Below are 18324 nucleotides of genomic sequence, written 5' to 3'. Positions count from 1 at the left end.
GTTTGGTCTTCCAAAAGAGGACGATATCCGCTTCGTCATGCCTAGAGCTGATCCGTGCTGGTCGCTGAGAAAATACTACAACTTTGCGCTGTGGATCGCCAGATCAGCTTTCACCGTGGACGAAGCTGAGTTCAGCATGGGGTTGTCACATGTGGTTGCCGCAAGCCTGCCGGACACTCCTTCGTCGAATCCGCTGGCCGCGCTGTTCTCAAGCCCATCAGCCTCCGCTCACTCTAGCCCGCCATGTGTTTCGTTGTGAAAGCGAAACTACTTTGTTTGGTCTTCCAAAAGAGGACACGACTAGAAATCAGTGGTTAAGTTGTATTTACAACACTGTTCCAGAACAGTTCAACCCAAATATTCAGATGTGATCACAGACTGTAAGTAAGTTTTTTTTTATATTTATATAAACACATTTCATTACACCAAATACACATAATAATGTTCTTTTTAGCTGCATCATATGACCCCTTTAAAGTTAAGGTGATGAGTAGACTGAAGTTGGGCTCAGGTAGTTGTGCTGTGGGATGTGTTTCCCATACATTTATTTATTAAATGTATGGGAAATGTATTATTATTAAATGTATTTATTATTCGCCACAATATCAAAACTGATGGATTTTCGAAAAGGCTTCGTTGAATAAACATGAGCACGTAATGCACGTTTAAAAATCAAAATGAGGTGCGGGTGTTTTTATATCACTGTATTTCTGAAGGAAGACTATCTTTAGAAAATTTTCGATGTCATTTTCATTTAATCTTGCATGCTATATGCCTGATAAAGCAGTGTTTGTGAGCTCAGCGAAACTCAAAACGTCATAGCATTTCCACATCGGCGATGACATGACTGCGTCGCCAAATCATTTATGTCCCCACGCATCATGTACGTCGTCACACGGTTTTTACGTCATCAAATTGCGATCGGTTCGTAAGATCGGCCAAGTTAGTGAGTACCGATCGAGTCATAAAATGTGATTATCGGCCGATACTGATCTCCGGCCGATCGGAGCATCCCTAATATATATTTCTTTTTTTTTACAATAATAATTTTAAAATGCATTAAATAAAATACATAAAAAATGTAAGTACAAATATGTATTTATTCAAAACATATGTATATGTTTTTTAAAGGTAAATAACTTTCATATGGGTTCATAACTTGCAATAATAGCTATAAATTATACAAGGTATCATTTTTGACAAATGCTTATATTTTGTGTTGAATCTATTGCACAACTTAATAGACAAAGGCATGTGCTGAAAATTAGATTTTCTGGATTTTTTTTCTCATTTTGTCTCTCATAGTTGAGGTATACCTATGATGAAAATTACAGGCCTCTCTCATCTTTTTAAGTGGGAGAACTTGCACAATTGGTGGCTGACTAAATACTTTTTTGCCCCACTGTATTTGTTGTATTTTAATTTTTTAACCCAAAACATGCACATACCTTTTTTAAATATAGCCTATTATAAAATGCATAAAGAGAAAGCTTATGCAAGAAAAGGTGCTTTATTTTGGCATGAGTGTGCAAAGTCGGCCTGGGTGAGAGTGACCTGTAACTGTTGCAGGTGTTGCAACGGAGTGATTACTGCGATGGGTCATGTGCTGGAGATTTGGAGAGATTTGGCAAAGAGGTAGAGAAGGGGGGCAGATACGGGAGGAGAGAGAAAAGCTACTTTCGTGCAGAATAAAAGAGAACTTTCTTCGCAAGTGACCTTCCTTTTGGGTTTTTTACAATGTGTGTTGTGTCTATAACCTCCAAGACATTTATGTTTCCATTAACCTCATCTGTGATCCTTAGTTTGACCATATGTCATCAATCTGGCTATTAAACAAGTAAACAAATGATCAGAAGTGTTGCAAGCCACACAAAACAGTCTCCTTCTTTTGTTGGAGTCTGAATAAGAGATGTTGTGAAACTGTTATTTTATAACTGTAGAAACGGTGCGTAGGAACACGATACTCATCCTCTTCTCTCACTCTCTTCTACCTTTCTGTTTCTCTCTCCCTCTATTTCCCTTGTAGGTCATGATATTAACAGCTCTTTGGAGCCAACAAACATTGACACGAGTATCTTGGAGGAATACATCAGCAAAGAGGACGACAGCACTGATATGTAAGAATCTGGAAACAGCTTGTACCACTCAGTAAACCAAATTTGTTCTGATGTTGTGCTTATTTTGATGATAATAAATCATAATCGGCTAGTGATTTGTTTTTTCTCCTCTAGCTGTTTCACAGAGGTCCACAGCACCCCGGGACCCCAGTATCCCTTGCCCCAGGCCGGGGCATCTTCTTCAGGGGGGGTAGGGTGTGGCGTGAGCCCCCCCATCCCCCTGCGCCAGGGCGCCGTCCTGTCTCTGCCCCAGCCCTGCCAAAACCCCTACCCGCCTCCACCACCACTGAGTCACCTCAGACACAACTACCCCTGTCTGGGGCAACAGCAGAGCCAAACACCCCAACACCAACAGCCACACGTCAAACCAGACCACCGCGGACAGTACGCACCGGGGTAAGAGAAAGAGACAGCAGAATGGAGCAAATGTGGCGAAATGTGTCAACAGATGGATTTTTTCACCTATTAAAATTTATTATTTTCTGTTGTTTTTTGCCTTTTGCTGTATTTTTGCTCTTATGGCCACATTTTTCTAATGAGAAAATTTTGTATGAATTTATACAATGTTATTTGTACAGAAACATACGGATTTTTAGGGGGAAAAAACATAAGTATATAGGTCCACCCCTAAACCTAACTGTCAGTGAGTCATAAGCAGATCATACGAAAATGTACAAATTCATAGAATAATTTTATATATATTATTTTACAACAAATTTGCATGATGTTATTCCAATTAAAACTAGTAAAAACAAAAAATATTTATTATTATTAATTTTATTTATTTATTGTATTTTCTTTAAAAAAAAATTGCATTTCAATTTAGATTAGCATTAGATTGTTTAAATTATATTAATAATAATTTATTCATTTATATAATTTTAAGTCATCCTGCAACCGGCTTGGAAGTTTGCTGAAGGCTCTAAGAGAAAGTGGCCGCAGAGTCATACAAAAAAATACAAATTCATATGTATTAGACACCAATTCACGATAATGTAAAATAGTTATAAATTGTCTTGGGCAAAATAGCACAGTTTTATAACAACAAGAATCATAGTACGTAGAATTTGAGTAGAATAGATTCAAACTTATCATGAGAAAACACAACTTTTTTAGATTTCCTATGAATTCTTACAATTTGATTTGAACCTAAAGTGTATGATATTTAGAAAAAATATCCACCCTTAAATCTAACCCTCAGTGGGACATAAGCAGATCGTATGAAAAGATACAAATTCATACAAATCGGCTACCAATTCACGATAACGTAAAATAGTTGCAAACTGCTGTAAGCACAGTAGTGCAGTTTCAATGCAAATTCAGAATCATAGTACATCAAAACTCATGTGACTGGTCACAAAAGTAACACGAAATGTAACTATTTTTCGAAGTGGTAATTTTGTATGAATTCATATGATGTGATTTGTACGGTACTTAAACATGTTATTTATAAAAAAAAAAAGTGTGACAAAAACCTATCTGTCTGTGGGGCGTAAGCAGATTGTACGAAAATCTATGAATTCATATGAATTAGTTACGAATCACCTTGAGCTTGTGTTGATACATTCAATATACACAATAGCGCAGTTTCATCACAATTTCAGAATCATAGTACGTCAAATAGTTTGCCCCACCCATTTCGATATGCCCCGCCTCTTCATTTTGTATGACCTCAGATAACCCTCAGTTCAGATAAAGGCTGAGTAAGACAGACGGAGGAGTGAACTGGGACTAAGCGCTGAGACGCAATGGGTCAGGCCTGATAACCTGTGAGGAGTTGTGCAATCACTAGGGGTGTAACGGTACACAAACATGACAGTTCGATACCGAGTGCCTCGGTTTTGACATCATGGTTCGGTACAGCAGGGGGAAAAAACTAAACATAAAATTGCTGCTTCTTTTTTTTTAACAGTGGTTTACTGATCAAATTGTTCTTTCTTTATAATTAAAATAAAAAAAATTAGGGATAGAAATCTACCTCAGATTCAGATCTAAACTAGGGAACTAAACTCTTTTACGTTACTATAAGGTTACAATTAACAACAAAGCCCAAATTTAAATGTAATTACTATTTATTTTTAAACAAAATAATCAACTCTCAACTTAAAAATATGCAAACATGTAAATTGCACATAATGCAGTTTTTAAATTAACTTCTAAATTATAAAATTTATATTTGTTGGTGAGGAAAAAGAGCGTCAAAACGGCATTTATTGTTTGAATTTCCTGAAAATTGACATAATTTGAAAGATGAGACTTTGTTTCTTATCAAAAGTAACAATATATAAAACTGGAAGTGTCCAATGAAGTTACACTCATGCAGTGGTTAAAATAACACTGTATTTGTTCAGTACACATGCGTACCCAACCGAAAGACCTGTACTGAATACATGTACCTTTACACCCCTAGCAATCACAAATGCTGTTTTATAAAGTTGCCCAAAAGGAGGCAGCAGATATGTTGTTAGTGAGCTTTCTGATTGGTTTCTAATTAAAACATGAGTCTTGTTGAGGAGAGCTGTGATCAAATAAACAAAGCAACACATTAAAACCCACTCAGAGTACCTTGCAATTGCAGGGCAACCAGAGCAACCCTGACAATCACTCATGTTGTCATGTGTTTAATGTATATAAAATGTATTTAATGTTATTGTTGTTGCAGAACGCTACCCGAGTCCCCTCCTGACTCCAGCTCAGAGCCATATTCACCCCAGCAAGCCAACGGTTAGTTCAGTCCATCAACCAAGAACATACACAGAAAGTTTAGTTATTCTTTCAGAATTTTAAATATATTTTCGATAAATGTGTACATGAAAAATGATTCACGGGCAGAGGGGGAAGAATAAGAACTTATTATGCATATGTATATGTATATTTATGTATTATTATGTATATATGTATATGTAGAAATCAAAATTGAAGGAAATATTAAATGTAACTGAATGCCTGCTTATTAATTTTCCACATTAGATCCACACATGCTCAGGACAATGACCCCCGAGAACATGTGTCACATGACCAGTCCTCCACCTCTTCCTACACACCCCCACTATCCCAGCATGCACCGGGACATGTACCTTAAGCCAGAGCCCATGATCTCTCAGTATGCGATTGGTCCAGTCAGCGGCGGGGGCGGAGACATGCAACAGAGTCAGATGCTACATCAACTCCTGCAACATCCACAAGGACCAGAGTAAGAGAGAGAACCAGAGGAACATTTTATTGCTTAGAGGTTGCTCTTTCATAGCTCAAGGGACTTATAAGAATATGACCTAAATTATTTATCTGAAGGACCCTTTGAGATTTTAAGTAAGGTGAATCTTTTAATACATTTTATATATATTGTATTATGTTATTATACAGCATTTTTTGTGTGATGTTATTCCAAATAATTAAAACAAATAAAAAATTATTTATTATCCATTTATTTTAGTTTAGTTTAGTTTCACATTCAGCAGTAATATTACAATCTCAAAAACCTCCAGTGATTTTTTCATAAACTGTAGGTGAAGAAATATTATTTCAATTTAAATTTTGATTTAATGTGTTTTGTAGCATTTCAATTTAGATTAGAGTTATATTATTATTTTTTTATTTTTTTATTTTTTTTTACCTCTAAGTCATCCTGCTGCCTGCTTGCAAATTTGCTGAGGGCCCTTAGTGGTCCCCTAGCCCCCTGGTTTTGTTTTGTTTTAACATTCAGCAGTACTTTTACAATCTTAAAAACCCCTGGCGTTTTGTGAATTCCATGTGAAGAAATATGATTTCAATCTTGATTTTGTGTTTTTTTTATATGATTTTAATTTAGAGTTAGGTTATTAAATAAGTAGTGTCAAAGGTCAGAATTTTCCACAGCAACAAATAAATGCTCTGTGTTTCTCCAGTGGGATTCCCGTACATCCAGCAAAGAAGAGAAAACATTCAGACTCTCCCAACAGCACTCTCAACTCTCAGATCCTCACAGGCATCATCAAACAAGAGCCAGGTACACATACACACACACACACGGGTACCTCAACACAACTGCATTTTCAGCACTGCATGATGTAAGTGCATTCGTGTTTTCACAGGTTTGATGCAGGATGCAGAAAACTCATACCTGGATCCAAACTACCAGTGCATAAAGTGGCAGCCGCACCAGCAGAACAAATGGACTACATTATACGACTCCAGTGGAAAAGAACTGTGGGTGCTTCCCTGGTCTTACGCACCTCTGCATTTAGATTTATGACAGAGCAATGAGAAATGCATTGAGGGCGAGAGTGTGTGTTTGGGATTTAATGGGGTATAGGGAGGTATCAGGCTGTACTAAAAGAGACAGAAGAGAGAGAGATGGCAGAGGCCAGGGAATTCCTATGAGGTGAGCCGCGTGTAGGAGTGAGAGTAAGAGCAGAGATCTGGCTTACAAGACAGAGGAATGAGGATGAACAGAGAGAGAAAGATCAGGCACAAGTGGCATGACTTTTAAGTTTTGTACCACGAAATCTTTTTAGTTTAACTTAGAACATGGGTTATTCTGTAAGTGTTGTGATAAATAGAAATAATTTCATATGAAAATGTATTTGTACATGTATTTTTATACATTTACATACAAAAAAAAGTTTTTTTCAAAATTATCAAACTTGGATGGTGATATGGATGTTATAACAGATTTTATGTATTATATTTTACATAATTTAATGTGTGTATATATATAATTGTTTACATATAAACATAAATATAACAGTTCGTTTTAAAGTTAGTTTGAAAACATTGATAGTGATATATATATACGATTACAATTTATTATTTTAGTTAACAGAAAATCAGTGACATCAATATTCATCACTAAACCTAAATATTAAATATTTTTCTTAAAACTTTTAATGTCAACAGATCATGTAAAAAAAAAAAAAACATGTACACCACCACACTTTTGTAGTACATTAATTGAATGTTTTTCTTTTTTAATAAATCTGCAAAAATGTCAACAATTCTGTGTTTTTCTGTCAATATGGGGTGCTGTGTGTACATTAATGAAGAAAAAAAATTAACTTAAATGATTTTAGCAAATGGCTGCAATATAACAAAGAGTGAAAAATTTAAGGGGGTCTGAATACTTTCCGTACCCACTGTACATTTATTTAATAATTATTTCTAAAAAATAAACTAGATAATTAATTATTATTAGTTATAATAATTAACATGTATTTTAAATATTATATAATTTAATATGTAACCTTATATAAAATATAATACATTTAAAAAAAAAAAGATATAGAAAATCAGAAATAGATTTTGAGAATTTTTTTTCAGTAACCTTAAAAATCATCTAAATAATATTAATTTACTTATTTATTTTTTTTACCATAATTTACTTTAATTTAGGTATTTTTCCCTGAAGTCCTCTTATAATTTTAACAAAGACATTTAACACCCTCTCTTCTTCATGCAGTTTTCTTTCTCTCTTTCTGCCTCTCCAGTCCGATGCCTACATATAGGGTGGATGCAGATAAGGGTTTTAACTTCTCCTTGGCTGATGATGCATTTGTGTGTCAGAAGAAGAACCACTTCCAAGTGACCGTGTACATCGGGATGCCAGGAGATCCCAAATATGTCAAGACCAGCGAGGGGCTACAGCCCATTGAATGCTTTTACCTGAAACTCAATGGGGTCAAGGTGAGCCAAACAACCAGAACACATGTCACTACTGTCTATAAACTCTAGCCTGTTCTAGTATGTTTTTATCTGTTTCTCTTCCAGTTGGAATCGATGAATCAGTCCATTAATGTGGAACAGTCACAGTCTGACCGGAGCAAAAGACCCTTTAAACCAGTTGTGTAAGTTTTTCATATTATATTTACTAATATTATGTATTAAGAGTGTGGTTTTTAGGTTGGCCTGTGACATAAATGTTAACTATTTTTTTTATAGAGTGACATTGCCGCCAGAGCAGGTGACCAAAGTAACGGTGGGACGTCTCCATTTCAGTGAGACCACAGCTAATAACATGAGAAAGAAAGGCAAGCCGAATCCAGACCAGAGGTATGAAATATAACCATGACAAAGTAATCCTAACTAGGTTTATTTATAACTTTTTTACTGCCCCCTCAGGCCATCCGATTTTGTTTTCTCACCGGAACAGATTTGGAGAAATTTAAGATTGCATCACTTGCTCACCATTGGATCCTCTGCAGTGAATGGGTGCCATCAGAATGAGAGTCCAAACAGTTGATAAAAACATCACAATAATCCACAAGTTATTCAAACCACTCCAGTCCATCAGTTAATGAGTTGTGAAGTGAAAAAGTGAAGCTGCGTGTTTGTGAGAAAATACGAGTCCTCTGTCCATATTATTGCTTTCTCCAGTGAAAAAATCATATTGTCTGAATCAGGACAGAAATACGCACACATCAACCAAAGCTGACAAGCAAAAATAGTCCAAAATAGTTCTAAACAAATATGTCAGTGTATTTTGATGTGAGAGGACAACAGGGGGTGGATTTTTTTCACTGGAGGAAGCATTTTTGTGGATTATGGACTCATATTTTGACCAGAAGCAATGGTTTAAAGTTAAAACATCTTAATGATGGATTTGTTTCTTACAAACACACAGCTTTTCACTTTACAAGACGTTAATTGATGGACTGGAGTGGTGTGGATTACTTGTGTATTACTGTGATGTTTTTATCAGCTGTTTGGACTCTCATTCTGACGGCACCCATTCACTGCAGAGGATCCAATGGTGAGCAAGTGATGGAATGCTACATTTCTCCAAATACTGTTAATACTGTCCACAGATATTCCACAAGATCAAAATAACAGAATATTCCTCTAAACCTCTTATGATTTTTCATTAAAAACACTTACATTTGTATTTTGTGTAGGTACTTCATGCTGGTAGTAGCTCTTCAGGCTCATTGTCACAGTCAGAGCTTCACATTGGCGGCTCAAGTCTCCGAGAGGATCATCGTCAGGGTAACCGCTGTCAGTCTGGTCGTGTCTGTCTGATCGACCTCTTCCAATCACAACCTGTTTCTCTGTGTCAGTGATCCACCTCTGACCAATCACTATTACTGTTACAGTTTACTGGTTATGCTGCTGAATTTGTTTGCATTTACTTTTGATTTATTTTCTTAGTATTAGTTGAGAAATATAAATGCTGAAGATATCATAAATCTTAATTATGTGCAAAATATTTATTTGAAGTTTTATGTATAAATCTATTTAAAAGTCAACTGAATTTGCAGTAACACCTTCCCTTCTCAGCCGTTTACTTAAATTATTGTTCTATTACTTAGTTCTTTCTTTCTTCCTTTCTCTGTCTCTCAGGCGTCTAACCCAGGTCAATTTGAGAGTGACAGTGAAGTGTTGTGGCAGAGAGGGCAGATGCCGGACTCTGTGTACCATCACGGCCGGGTGGGCATCAATACGGACCGGCCGGATGAGGCTCTGGTTGTCCACGGCAATGTAAAGGTCATGGGTTCCCTTGTGCACCCTTCTGATATTAGAGCCAAGGAGAATGTAAAGGAGGTACATTTTTATATGTGTGCATATCTCTCCTTACACATGCTAAAGAACCGTTTTGACAGTTAAGAACATTTAACAACCATACAAACATTTTTAATCGCGCTGAAACTATTTCCATCATGTTTTCATATTATAATAATTTAGCTGTCTCCGTTTATTTATTTACAATCCACAGGTATCTCTCACACTTTTTCTCTCTTTCTCCAGGTGGACACCACTGATAACCTGAGGCGGATTTCCCAAATGAGGCTGGTGCATTATCAGTATAAGCCTGAGTTTGCAGCCACAGTGGGCATTGATGCCACTTCTGAGACTGGTACTGTCCCCACAGATCAATCCCAGTGTAAATTCCCAATTGGGGTCATATTTCACCCCAAAATTAAAAGAAAAAAAATTGATCATCATTGTGTCTGGACAGTAATGAGAATTTGTGTTGGTGAAAATATGCTTAATTTTGATGCAAATAATGTTACAATGCAAAAAAATCTTTAGATCTTAAGAAAAATAAAATCTTAATTAAGTCTTATTTTAGTATTATGTACATTTATTACTATTTTGAATTACATTTTTATATTTTCATTAAAATTTTAGTTGAAGTTATTTTATTAGTTTGTTAATATTTCTATTTGGCTTTAATTTATTTTTATTTTAGTTTTAGTCATTTTACTACTTAAACTTATTTATTTCTGTTAGATGCCAAGGCAACATTTCTAATTATTATTATTATTTTTTTCATCTAATATTCATATTTTAGTTTATGTCAGCTTTATTTCAATTATCAAAAATATTTTTTAAATAGTTTTAGTTACCAATAACAACACTGTGCTAAAATTATTTCTTATTTTCTCCTTTTGAATATGGGGTGAAATGTGAACCATACATTTATTTGTGAGATTTATTCATAAAGGATGATTCCATTACAGTCACTATTTAGTAGGTAGGACTGTAAAACTAGTGCTTAACAGAAACTTAGTGTGTCCAGTTAACAGGTTGTGTGTGTGTGTGTGTGTGTTATTAGGGGTCATTGCTCAGGAGGTCCAGCAGATTCTGCCGGAGGCTGTGAAGGAGGGAGGAGACGTGGTGTGTGCTAACGGAGAGACCATCCCTAATCTACTGGTGGTCAATAAAGTATGAGCACACAAACACATTCTTACAGATGCCCACACAGTCTCTGCCTCTCTCTCATGTGTGTGTTTGATTCTGCAGGAGAGGATCTTTATGGAGAACGTGGGAGCAGTGAAGGAACTCTGCAAACTCACTGATAATCTGGAGACTCGCATTGACGAACTTGAACGCTGGAACCGAAAGCTCGCCAAGCTGCGCCGGCTAGACAGCATGAAGAGCACCGTCAGCGGAGGCACTGTCAGGTGTGTGTTTATGAAGCTGTGCACTCACACGTGCATCTGTTTGAGTACATTCAAAGTGAGGATGTCTGAAGAAATATGCTCTTTTTTTCTAGCCAATCAGGAAGCTATTTTAGCAGAACAGGAAGTGGCCCACTCAAGAAAAAAACAGCTAAGCCAGGAAGCAAGGTATGATTTAAAACAACCTTCCGCTTTAAAAAAAATATTAATATATTAAAAACAATAATGGAATGGAATGAGATGAGATGTGATGTTACAGTCTCATTGCAGGTGAGAAATACAACATCAATGTTGAGATTGTTGGTTTTCAAAAAAACAGTTACTAAAATTATACTTGAATGAAAAATAGGATGTTTATTGTGTTACTAAATTCCACTAATGTGATGCAATATAATCATATTGGATATGAAAGGATCATATGGAATGCAATAGAATCATGTAGGATGGGATAGAATCATATGGAATAGAGTAGAATCATATTGGATGGGAAAGAATCTCATGGAATAGAACAGCATCATATTGGATGGAATAGAATCATATGGAATAGAATAGAATCAGATGGAATGGGATAGATTGCTAGAATAGGATATGATTCAAACATAATGAATGGGATTGCACAGAATCAGTGGTATATGATGAGAGGAATGTAATAGAATAGAATAATTTGGACTGGGATGGAATAGAATTGGAAGGTTGGGGATGAGATGAGATGAGATGAGATGAGATGAGATGATTGTTGTTGTTTTTGCAGCGGTCCAACCCAGAGCAGGGCTGCCTGAGTCACAGATTCATGCAGGGCACCATCCTGGCGCTGGTCATCATAATGGCCTTCAGGTGAGGGAGGAAATCATTCACCCCAAACATTAGAATGAATATTTTGAGTCTCTGTTTCATGCTCATTATCATCTGTTCTGTAGTGTCATCTCCATGTCCATCCTCTATGTGCTCAATCTTCAACGCCATGGAAGCATAAGTGATGTTGAGGGGTATGTATGTGTTCACACACACACATCCATTCACACGTACACATCACCACGTCATGCTCAGAGGTCTTTCTCTTTATTTCTGTATGCTCTCGTTTGATCTCCTGCTGCTCATTTCTCTCAGTGTTGTTTGTAGCTCTGCATCCCGCTGCCTTCTCTTCGTCTCTTGGACGCCCTTCCTCACTGCAACCGTCACATTCTGTCCATCCTTCTGTCTGTGGTATGCTGTCCTCTTCCTTTCTCTCTGTTTCTCTATCAGTTCATCTTCCCATCCAGCAGCAAAAGATTTCCAGTCCTACATTTCCAAAAAAAAAAAACTTTTTAGGAAAATTGTATTACTCAGAGGTTTTTGAGAAGAAGTCTCTTATGTTCACCAAGTCTGAATTTGTTTGACCAAATATAGAGTAAAAACAGTAATATTTTGAAATATTATTTCAATTTAAAGGAGCTGCTTTCTATTTTAATGTATTTTAAAATGTTATTTATTCCTGCGATCAAAGCTGAATTTTCAGCATAATTAATCCAGTCTTCAGTGTCAATCATTCTAATCAATCATTCAGTGAAATCATTCTAATATGCTGATTTGCTCCTGAAGGAATGTTTATTAATATTATCAATGTTGAAAACAGTATATTGTGGAAACCCTGATATTTTTTCAGGATGCTCTGATGAAAGAAAGTTCAAAAGAACATAGTTTATTTTATTTATAACAGCATTTGTAATCTTTGTAACATTTCTTTAAAAAAATCTTTAATGGCTGCAAACTTTTGAAAGGCAGTGTTGCTTGGAAGATTTTCAAAGACTTCTCATTTCAAAGTATTCTTTAGGAGAGAAATGTTTGGGTTCATATTGAGATCTCTGAATTTTGATTCAAACTGGTATCTTGGCAAATCTAAGCAAAGATTGAGCCATTTATTGTCAGCTTAATCTCATTCTGGAAGAAACAACTGAGAGAATTAAGAGACTTTATTTGATTTTTTTTTCCTGATATTATAATTTCTCTCTTTGTCTCGGCAGGTCTCGTTCTGCTCTGGGTTCGGCTCGTCAGGCTTCTTTTTCCCCTGTCAGAGTGACCACATCCACTCTCTCCCCAGGTGCCAGAAAACACACTCACGTAACAATGCACATTGTATTTTTCCAAAACGCGTATTTTGATAGACATTCATTATCCGTTTACAGACTCCACCTCGCCATCGTTGTCCAGTCACCCGCCCTGCTGTCCTTCAACATCTGCCACAACCAATCAATCAGCCACTATCAGTCTGTTGCCAGGCAACAACCAATCCACTCCTGGTATGACAACAATGTCACCAGACAAATGACAACTTTCGGCAAACTGAAAGTTTGTAAATTGTCAGCCATCAGAGCCGTTTCAAACAAATGACTTGGTAACACTTTACTTGAAGCTTTTATATGTAATGCATTATAGAAGTATTTTTAATGCATTATTATGCCTTGTAATACACCTTATAATGCACTATATGATCTCAACAATAATTATTATACATTATAATATTTATCTATTAATTGCTACACCTTTAGAAAGTATAATTCATTAAATCACATGACAAACAGCCAATTTCGATGTAACAATAAATCTGCAAAACTTATAATGCATTTTAACTTTTAACTAAGATTATTTCTGAAAATATACAATGCATTGTAATGCACATTTTGAATACTTTTATAATGCATTCAAGTAAAGTGTTATCAATGACGACTTAAATGTTAATGTGAAATTAAAATGTATCTACTTTTTATTACATGTCTTACTCTCAATTTTTTGTCTGGTCGTTTGTAAATTGTCAGCCATCAGAGCCGTTTCAAACAAATGACTTGGTAACACTTTACTTGAAGCTTTTATATGTAATGCATTATAGAAGTATTTTTAATGCATTATTATGCCTTGTAATACACCTTATAATGCACTATATGATCTCAACAATAATTATTATACATTATAATATTTATCTATTAATTGCTACACCTTTAGAAAGTATAATTCATTAAATCACATGACAAACAGCCAATTTCGATGTAACAATAAATCTGCAAAACTTATAATGCATTTTAACTTTTAACTAAGATTATTTCTGAAAATATACAATGCATTGTAATGCACATTATGAATACTTTTATAATGCATTCAAGTAAAGTGTTATCAATGACGACTTAAATGTTAATGTGAAATTAAAATGTATCTACTTTTTATTACATGTCTTACTCTCAATTTTTTGTCTGGTTAAAAAGACCAGTGTTTCACTCAGAAAAATGCATCACATTATGGAAGTAAAATGGGTTGCGAATTCTCTTTCAGGTTGAATCAATGAATCAATTTGATGAATGAATGAATCAGTGAACTGACACATCAATGATATCTTGTCATATTATCTTATCAAAGCTTCTTTATACTGCTCTTTTTGTTGGATTAAATAGAAAAAGGACTCATTCAAACCTTCTTTTCATATACAGTATCGTTTCTCTCTCACTGTATCTCTCTCTCTCTCAGACTCCAGCACTGGCGTTCCCACCCAGGCCACTATTAACAAGAAGGCAAAGTCTCGGCCGCTGGACAAAGACAGCCGGAACAAGAACCGTCTGAGTCACACGTCGTCTCCTCTGTTCCTCAGTAAAGGCAAACGGCCGCCTCAGCCTCCAGAGCTGAGCGGAGCAACCAAACGCTTGCCTGGTGGACAACAGCCACCGTCCCGGAGACAGCGCAGTATCAACACACAGGGTAGAGACACATACATATAAATATATATCTATATTTAAGTAAAACTATACATTACATTTTATTTAATTAAAATTTTTTAAATAAATTTCAATTATATTTAATTGCTTTTTATAATTAATTATTATTAAAATTTTCTGTCTTTTACATATATTAACATTGTTAATATATGTATTTACTCTGCAATGTTTTAAAAGAGTGATTTTATTGTCAAAGTAGCTTTTAAAATCATTTTACTCTTAAAAATAAACATTATGTTTATCTTTTTTTTTACATTTTGAAAATATTTATTTACTATATTTTAAATTGTTTAATTTTTATATTTAATTACATTTATAATACCTGCCTTTGACAATAGTTAATGTGTATTTTCTCTGCAATATCTGTGATTTTTTTTTTTCAATCAGAGCAGCTGTTAAAATCAAGTGAAATACAGTACAAATCTAGCCAGTTACATTTATCACCATAACAATGCATGATAATAAATAGCAATATTTACCAACATATATTTTTTACGAAAACATTTTAACATATAAAAACATGCCTCACATAGACTGTTTTAAATGTTTAAGTGATACGAAACTCTTTGAATCAGTTTTCATTTGTTTCATTGAAAAGATTCAAATAAATTAAATTTTCTAACTCTAATGCTAGATTGATTTAAACCATCATAACATTGTTTAATATTACATTTCCATCAAAATCAGCACAAATAAATTGTGAATTTTTGATGTTTATTTTATACACAGGTGGAAATCCACCAGCGTGTCTAAGCAAACTTCACATTCTCGAGATGGATCAGGAGATCAGAACGCTTGATTGTTCCTCATCTGAGAGCTGCAGGTGTGTGTTCAGATTGTATATCTCACTGATATTATACTGATGTTTTCCGGCTTCTGATCTGATGTGTTTTATTCGTTTGCAGCTTTACTGTGTTTCTAAATGGAGACAGAAACTCATCTATGTCTTACATTACTCTGCACATGATGTGAGTATAAACACACAGTTTTTGGCTTTTACTCCAGTAATATTGAGAAATTTGTTTTATAAGAAATGAGGCCTCACTGATATGATGTTTTTACGTGTTTAAAAGGAAAAGTTCAAAAAATGTACTCTCCCTCAGGCCATCTAAGATGTAGATGAGTTTGTTTCTACATCAGATTTGGAGAAATGTAGCATCACATCACTTGCTCACCGATGGATGCTCTGCAGTGAATGGGTGCCGTCAGAATGAGAGTCAAAACAGCTGATAAAAACATCACAATAATCCACAAGTAATCCACAGCACTCCAGTCCATCAATTAACATCTTGTGAAGCAAAAACTGTGTTTGTAAGAAACAAATCCATCATTAAGACATTTTAACTGGCCAAAATACCATAATAACACTTCCTCCTAGCTTCCACTTCCTAATTCTGACGGCACCCATTCACTGCAGAGAATCCATTGATGAGCAAGTGATGTAATGCTAAATTTCTCCAAACCTGTTCTGATGAAGAAACAAACTCATCTACGTCTAAGATGGCCTGAAGATGATAACATTTTTATTAAAGTGTTTTGCACTGGCTATGTTTACATGCACAATTTTTGGTTCAATCGGACTGAATTCATTCCGATTGATGAATCTGAATGTAGTGTTTACATGAATGGTAAATAAAGTGATCGGGTTGATGTGCTTGTTTATATGTCACAAATCGGAATTTATTTTTTTTGACATGCGCACACTGCACAAATATAGAGTTTCTCACTCTCCTACACGGTTTCTTTACTTGTTTTTAACAGCAGAATTAATATGTATCCATTTATGAATAAATATACATATAAACCGCTGTGCTGTGCAGTGCTGCTCATATTTATCTCGCAGTAAAAATTCCCCTCCCCACGCCCAAAACGGGTTGCCTGTGGATGAGAATCCAAAACAAGGACTGGTGAGAGGTTGTCCTGCTCCACTTCACAGTTGCAGAGTGAAAGGAGAGTTTTATAATGACAGGACACGCATTTATACAACACTTTATTCAAAAGGAAGAATCGTTCATTCTGCGCGTGATACGTCATTATGCTATTTCTGCGTCATTGCACATGCGCAGTTCTTTCCGTTTCGGGGTTCAATCCGATCGTGTGTTTACATGCACTCTCAATCGTATTAGAAAAGGAATAAACCACCCCCTTCAATCCGATCGAAATTTCATTCCGATCGAGCTCAATTGGATCGATTAAGGTGTTTACATGAAGGCTTTTCAGTCCGATTGAGCCGTCAATCCGATTACAAATGGATAATTTGGTTGCATGTAAACGTAGCCAGTGTGTCATATTTCAGTATTTTATCAATGGATGTCCTCAGACACATCACAGATGTCTGGGATAATCCCGAATATCCTCTGACCCCAGAATCACCCCTGATGCACTTCTGACTCATCTAGATCTCTTGTTGTCCTTTAAGCTCCTCTGAGGAGGTGTGGGTGAGGCAGTGTGGAGCCACCAGGGGGCGACTCTGTCCAAATCAACCAGAAGCTTCTTTCTCACTAAAGCGGAGCACTTATACAGCGGTGAGATTATTGGTCCCCGTTTATATGGTGTTGCACCTGCAGTAACTGAGAATGTCACTCCTTTAATATGCTTCGGTTGTCACATGCAAACCTCTTTTCTGACAGGGGACCAGCCACCTGTGGTCACTTCCTGTTATGCCTTTTCAAGAGGTCACCTACCATTTTCGAGTGTCACATTCAGTGAGTGAACTTCAAACATGATGGTTCATCTCTTGCTCTTTCAATGTGTCCTAACCAGACACAACCAGAAATTAATTATTTTAAACTGCTTGATTCACATGAACTGTGCAAAAGAATCAGTTCACAAAAATGAATCAGACTTCTCAGTTTTATCTGAAAAAAATCTGTCATGCATTTTTATTGTGCATGGTTAAGACTCTGTGTTTCATTGTTGTGGATAAGTTAACCATTCATCCTCTCTGTTTACAGAGTCTAACGGGATGTAGCAATGAAGATGATGACGTGTCCTCGCAGTGCTCTGAGTACAGTTTCCTCATTCAAAGCGCATGCTAAGCAGCGTCAAGATTCATGCTATTCAGCTTCAACTTCTCGTGTCCATTCATATCGCCGCCCGAGATTCAAAGACTGTTTTATCTGGGCGAGCTGATAAAGACGTCTTATCTGTGTTTGTTCTGTGCATATTTGTACAAGACAAAAAGAAAATGAGCATTTTTCCAAAAAAATATTTTTCCGAGATCACTTAGCCTTAACCTTGATTATATATTACTGCTTATATACACACTTGCACACATACACACAAGCATTTATATATTCAATTTCTTTTGATTTGCCAGGATAAAATATAAACAGGTACCAGTTAGTGACTGTTGGGTGGAGCTCACGCTCTGCAGTCTTTTCTTTCTGCTTCTCTCTGTCTTTATGTAAAATTGACTGTTACATCATAAATTGCGCTTGCAGTCAACATGAAATCAATCTTTTAATTTTTAATTTACCCTCTTAAAACATGTTTTTGTGCATGATTCATTGGTGCACATTATTCTAAAGACATCAGCGGACATTATTCACATTTCCTTTAAAGAGCAGGTCATATGGGTTTGATAAAATAAAGATA

At 35.8% G+C, this 18324-nt stretch overlaps 1 protein-coding gene across 5 annotated transcripts in view; it reads left to right on the top strand.

Annotated features, from left to right (window-relative positions):
* The window catches only part of LOC107561169 (myelin regulatory factor-like), a 38877-nt gene extending 20553 nt beyond the window's left edge, over window positions 1–18324 (top strand). For 2 of the 5 annotated variants that reach the window (XM_016245538.1, XM_016245541.1), the window contains exons 2-27: window positions 2027–2117; window positions 2232–2513; window positions 4780–4841; window positions 5088–5310; window positions 6002–6102; window positions 6188–6302; window positions 7580–7775; window positions 7860–7936; window positions 8031–8141; window positions 8984–9083; window positions 9429–9629; window positions 9834–9942; window positions 10645–10754; window positions 10833–10993; window positions 11086–11158; window positions 11742–11824; window positions 11908–11976; window positions 12098–12193; window positions 12991–13067; window positions 13153–13266; window positions 14483–14710; window positions 15457–15550; window positions 15633–15695; window positions 17147–17252; window positions 17358–17432; window positions 17682–18324. In XM_016245538.1, the coding sequence (XP_016101024.1) occupies window positions 2027–2117; window positions 2232–2513; window positions 4780–4841; window positions 5088–5310; window positions 6002–6102; window positions 6188–6302; window positions 7580–7775; window positions 7860–7936; window positions 8031–8141; window positions 8984–9083; window positions 9429–9629; window positions 9834–9942; window positions 10645–10754; window positions 10833–10993; window positions 11086–11158; window positions 11742–11824; window positions 11908–11976; window positions 12098–12193; window positions 12991–13067; window positions 13153–13266; window positions 14483–14710; window positions 15457–15550; window positions 15633–15695; window positions 17147–17252; window positions 17358–17432; window positions 17682–17765 (3101 nt within the window). In that variant the 3' untranslated portion in view covers window positions 17766–18324. The remainder of the gene's footprint in view (window positions 1–2026; window positions 2118–2231; window positions 2514–4779; window positions 4842–5087; window positions 5311–6001; window positions 6103–6187; window positions 6303–7579; window positions 7776–7859; window positions 7937–8030; window positions 8142–8983; window positions 9084–9428; window positions 9630–9833; window positions 9943–10644; window positions 10755–10832; window positions 10994–11085; window positions 11159–11741; window positions 11825–11907; window positions 11977–12097; window positions 12194–12990; window positions 13068–13152; window positions 13267–14482; window positions 14711–15456; window positions 15551–15632; window positions 15696–17146; window positions 17253–17357; window positions 17433–17681) is intronic. The other 3 variants (XM_016245539.1, XM_016245540.1, XM_016245542.1) reach the window with 3 other exon arrangements.

This window comes from Sinocyclocheilus grahami, unplaced genomic scaffold (genome assembly GCF_001515645.1).
Source record: "Sinocyclocheilus grahami isolate Dianchi unplaced genomic scaffold, SAMN03320097.WGS_v1.1 scaffold759.1, whole genome shotgun sequence".
Taxonomy (NCBI): Eukaryota; Metazoa; Chordata; class Actinopteri; order Cypriniformes; family Cyprinidae; genus Sinocyclocheilus; species Sinocyclocheilus grahami.
The sequence above is the reverse complement of the archived record's forward strand: the minus strand, read 5'-3'. Positions and strand labels throughout refer to the sequence as shown.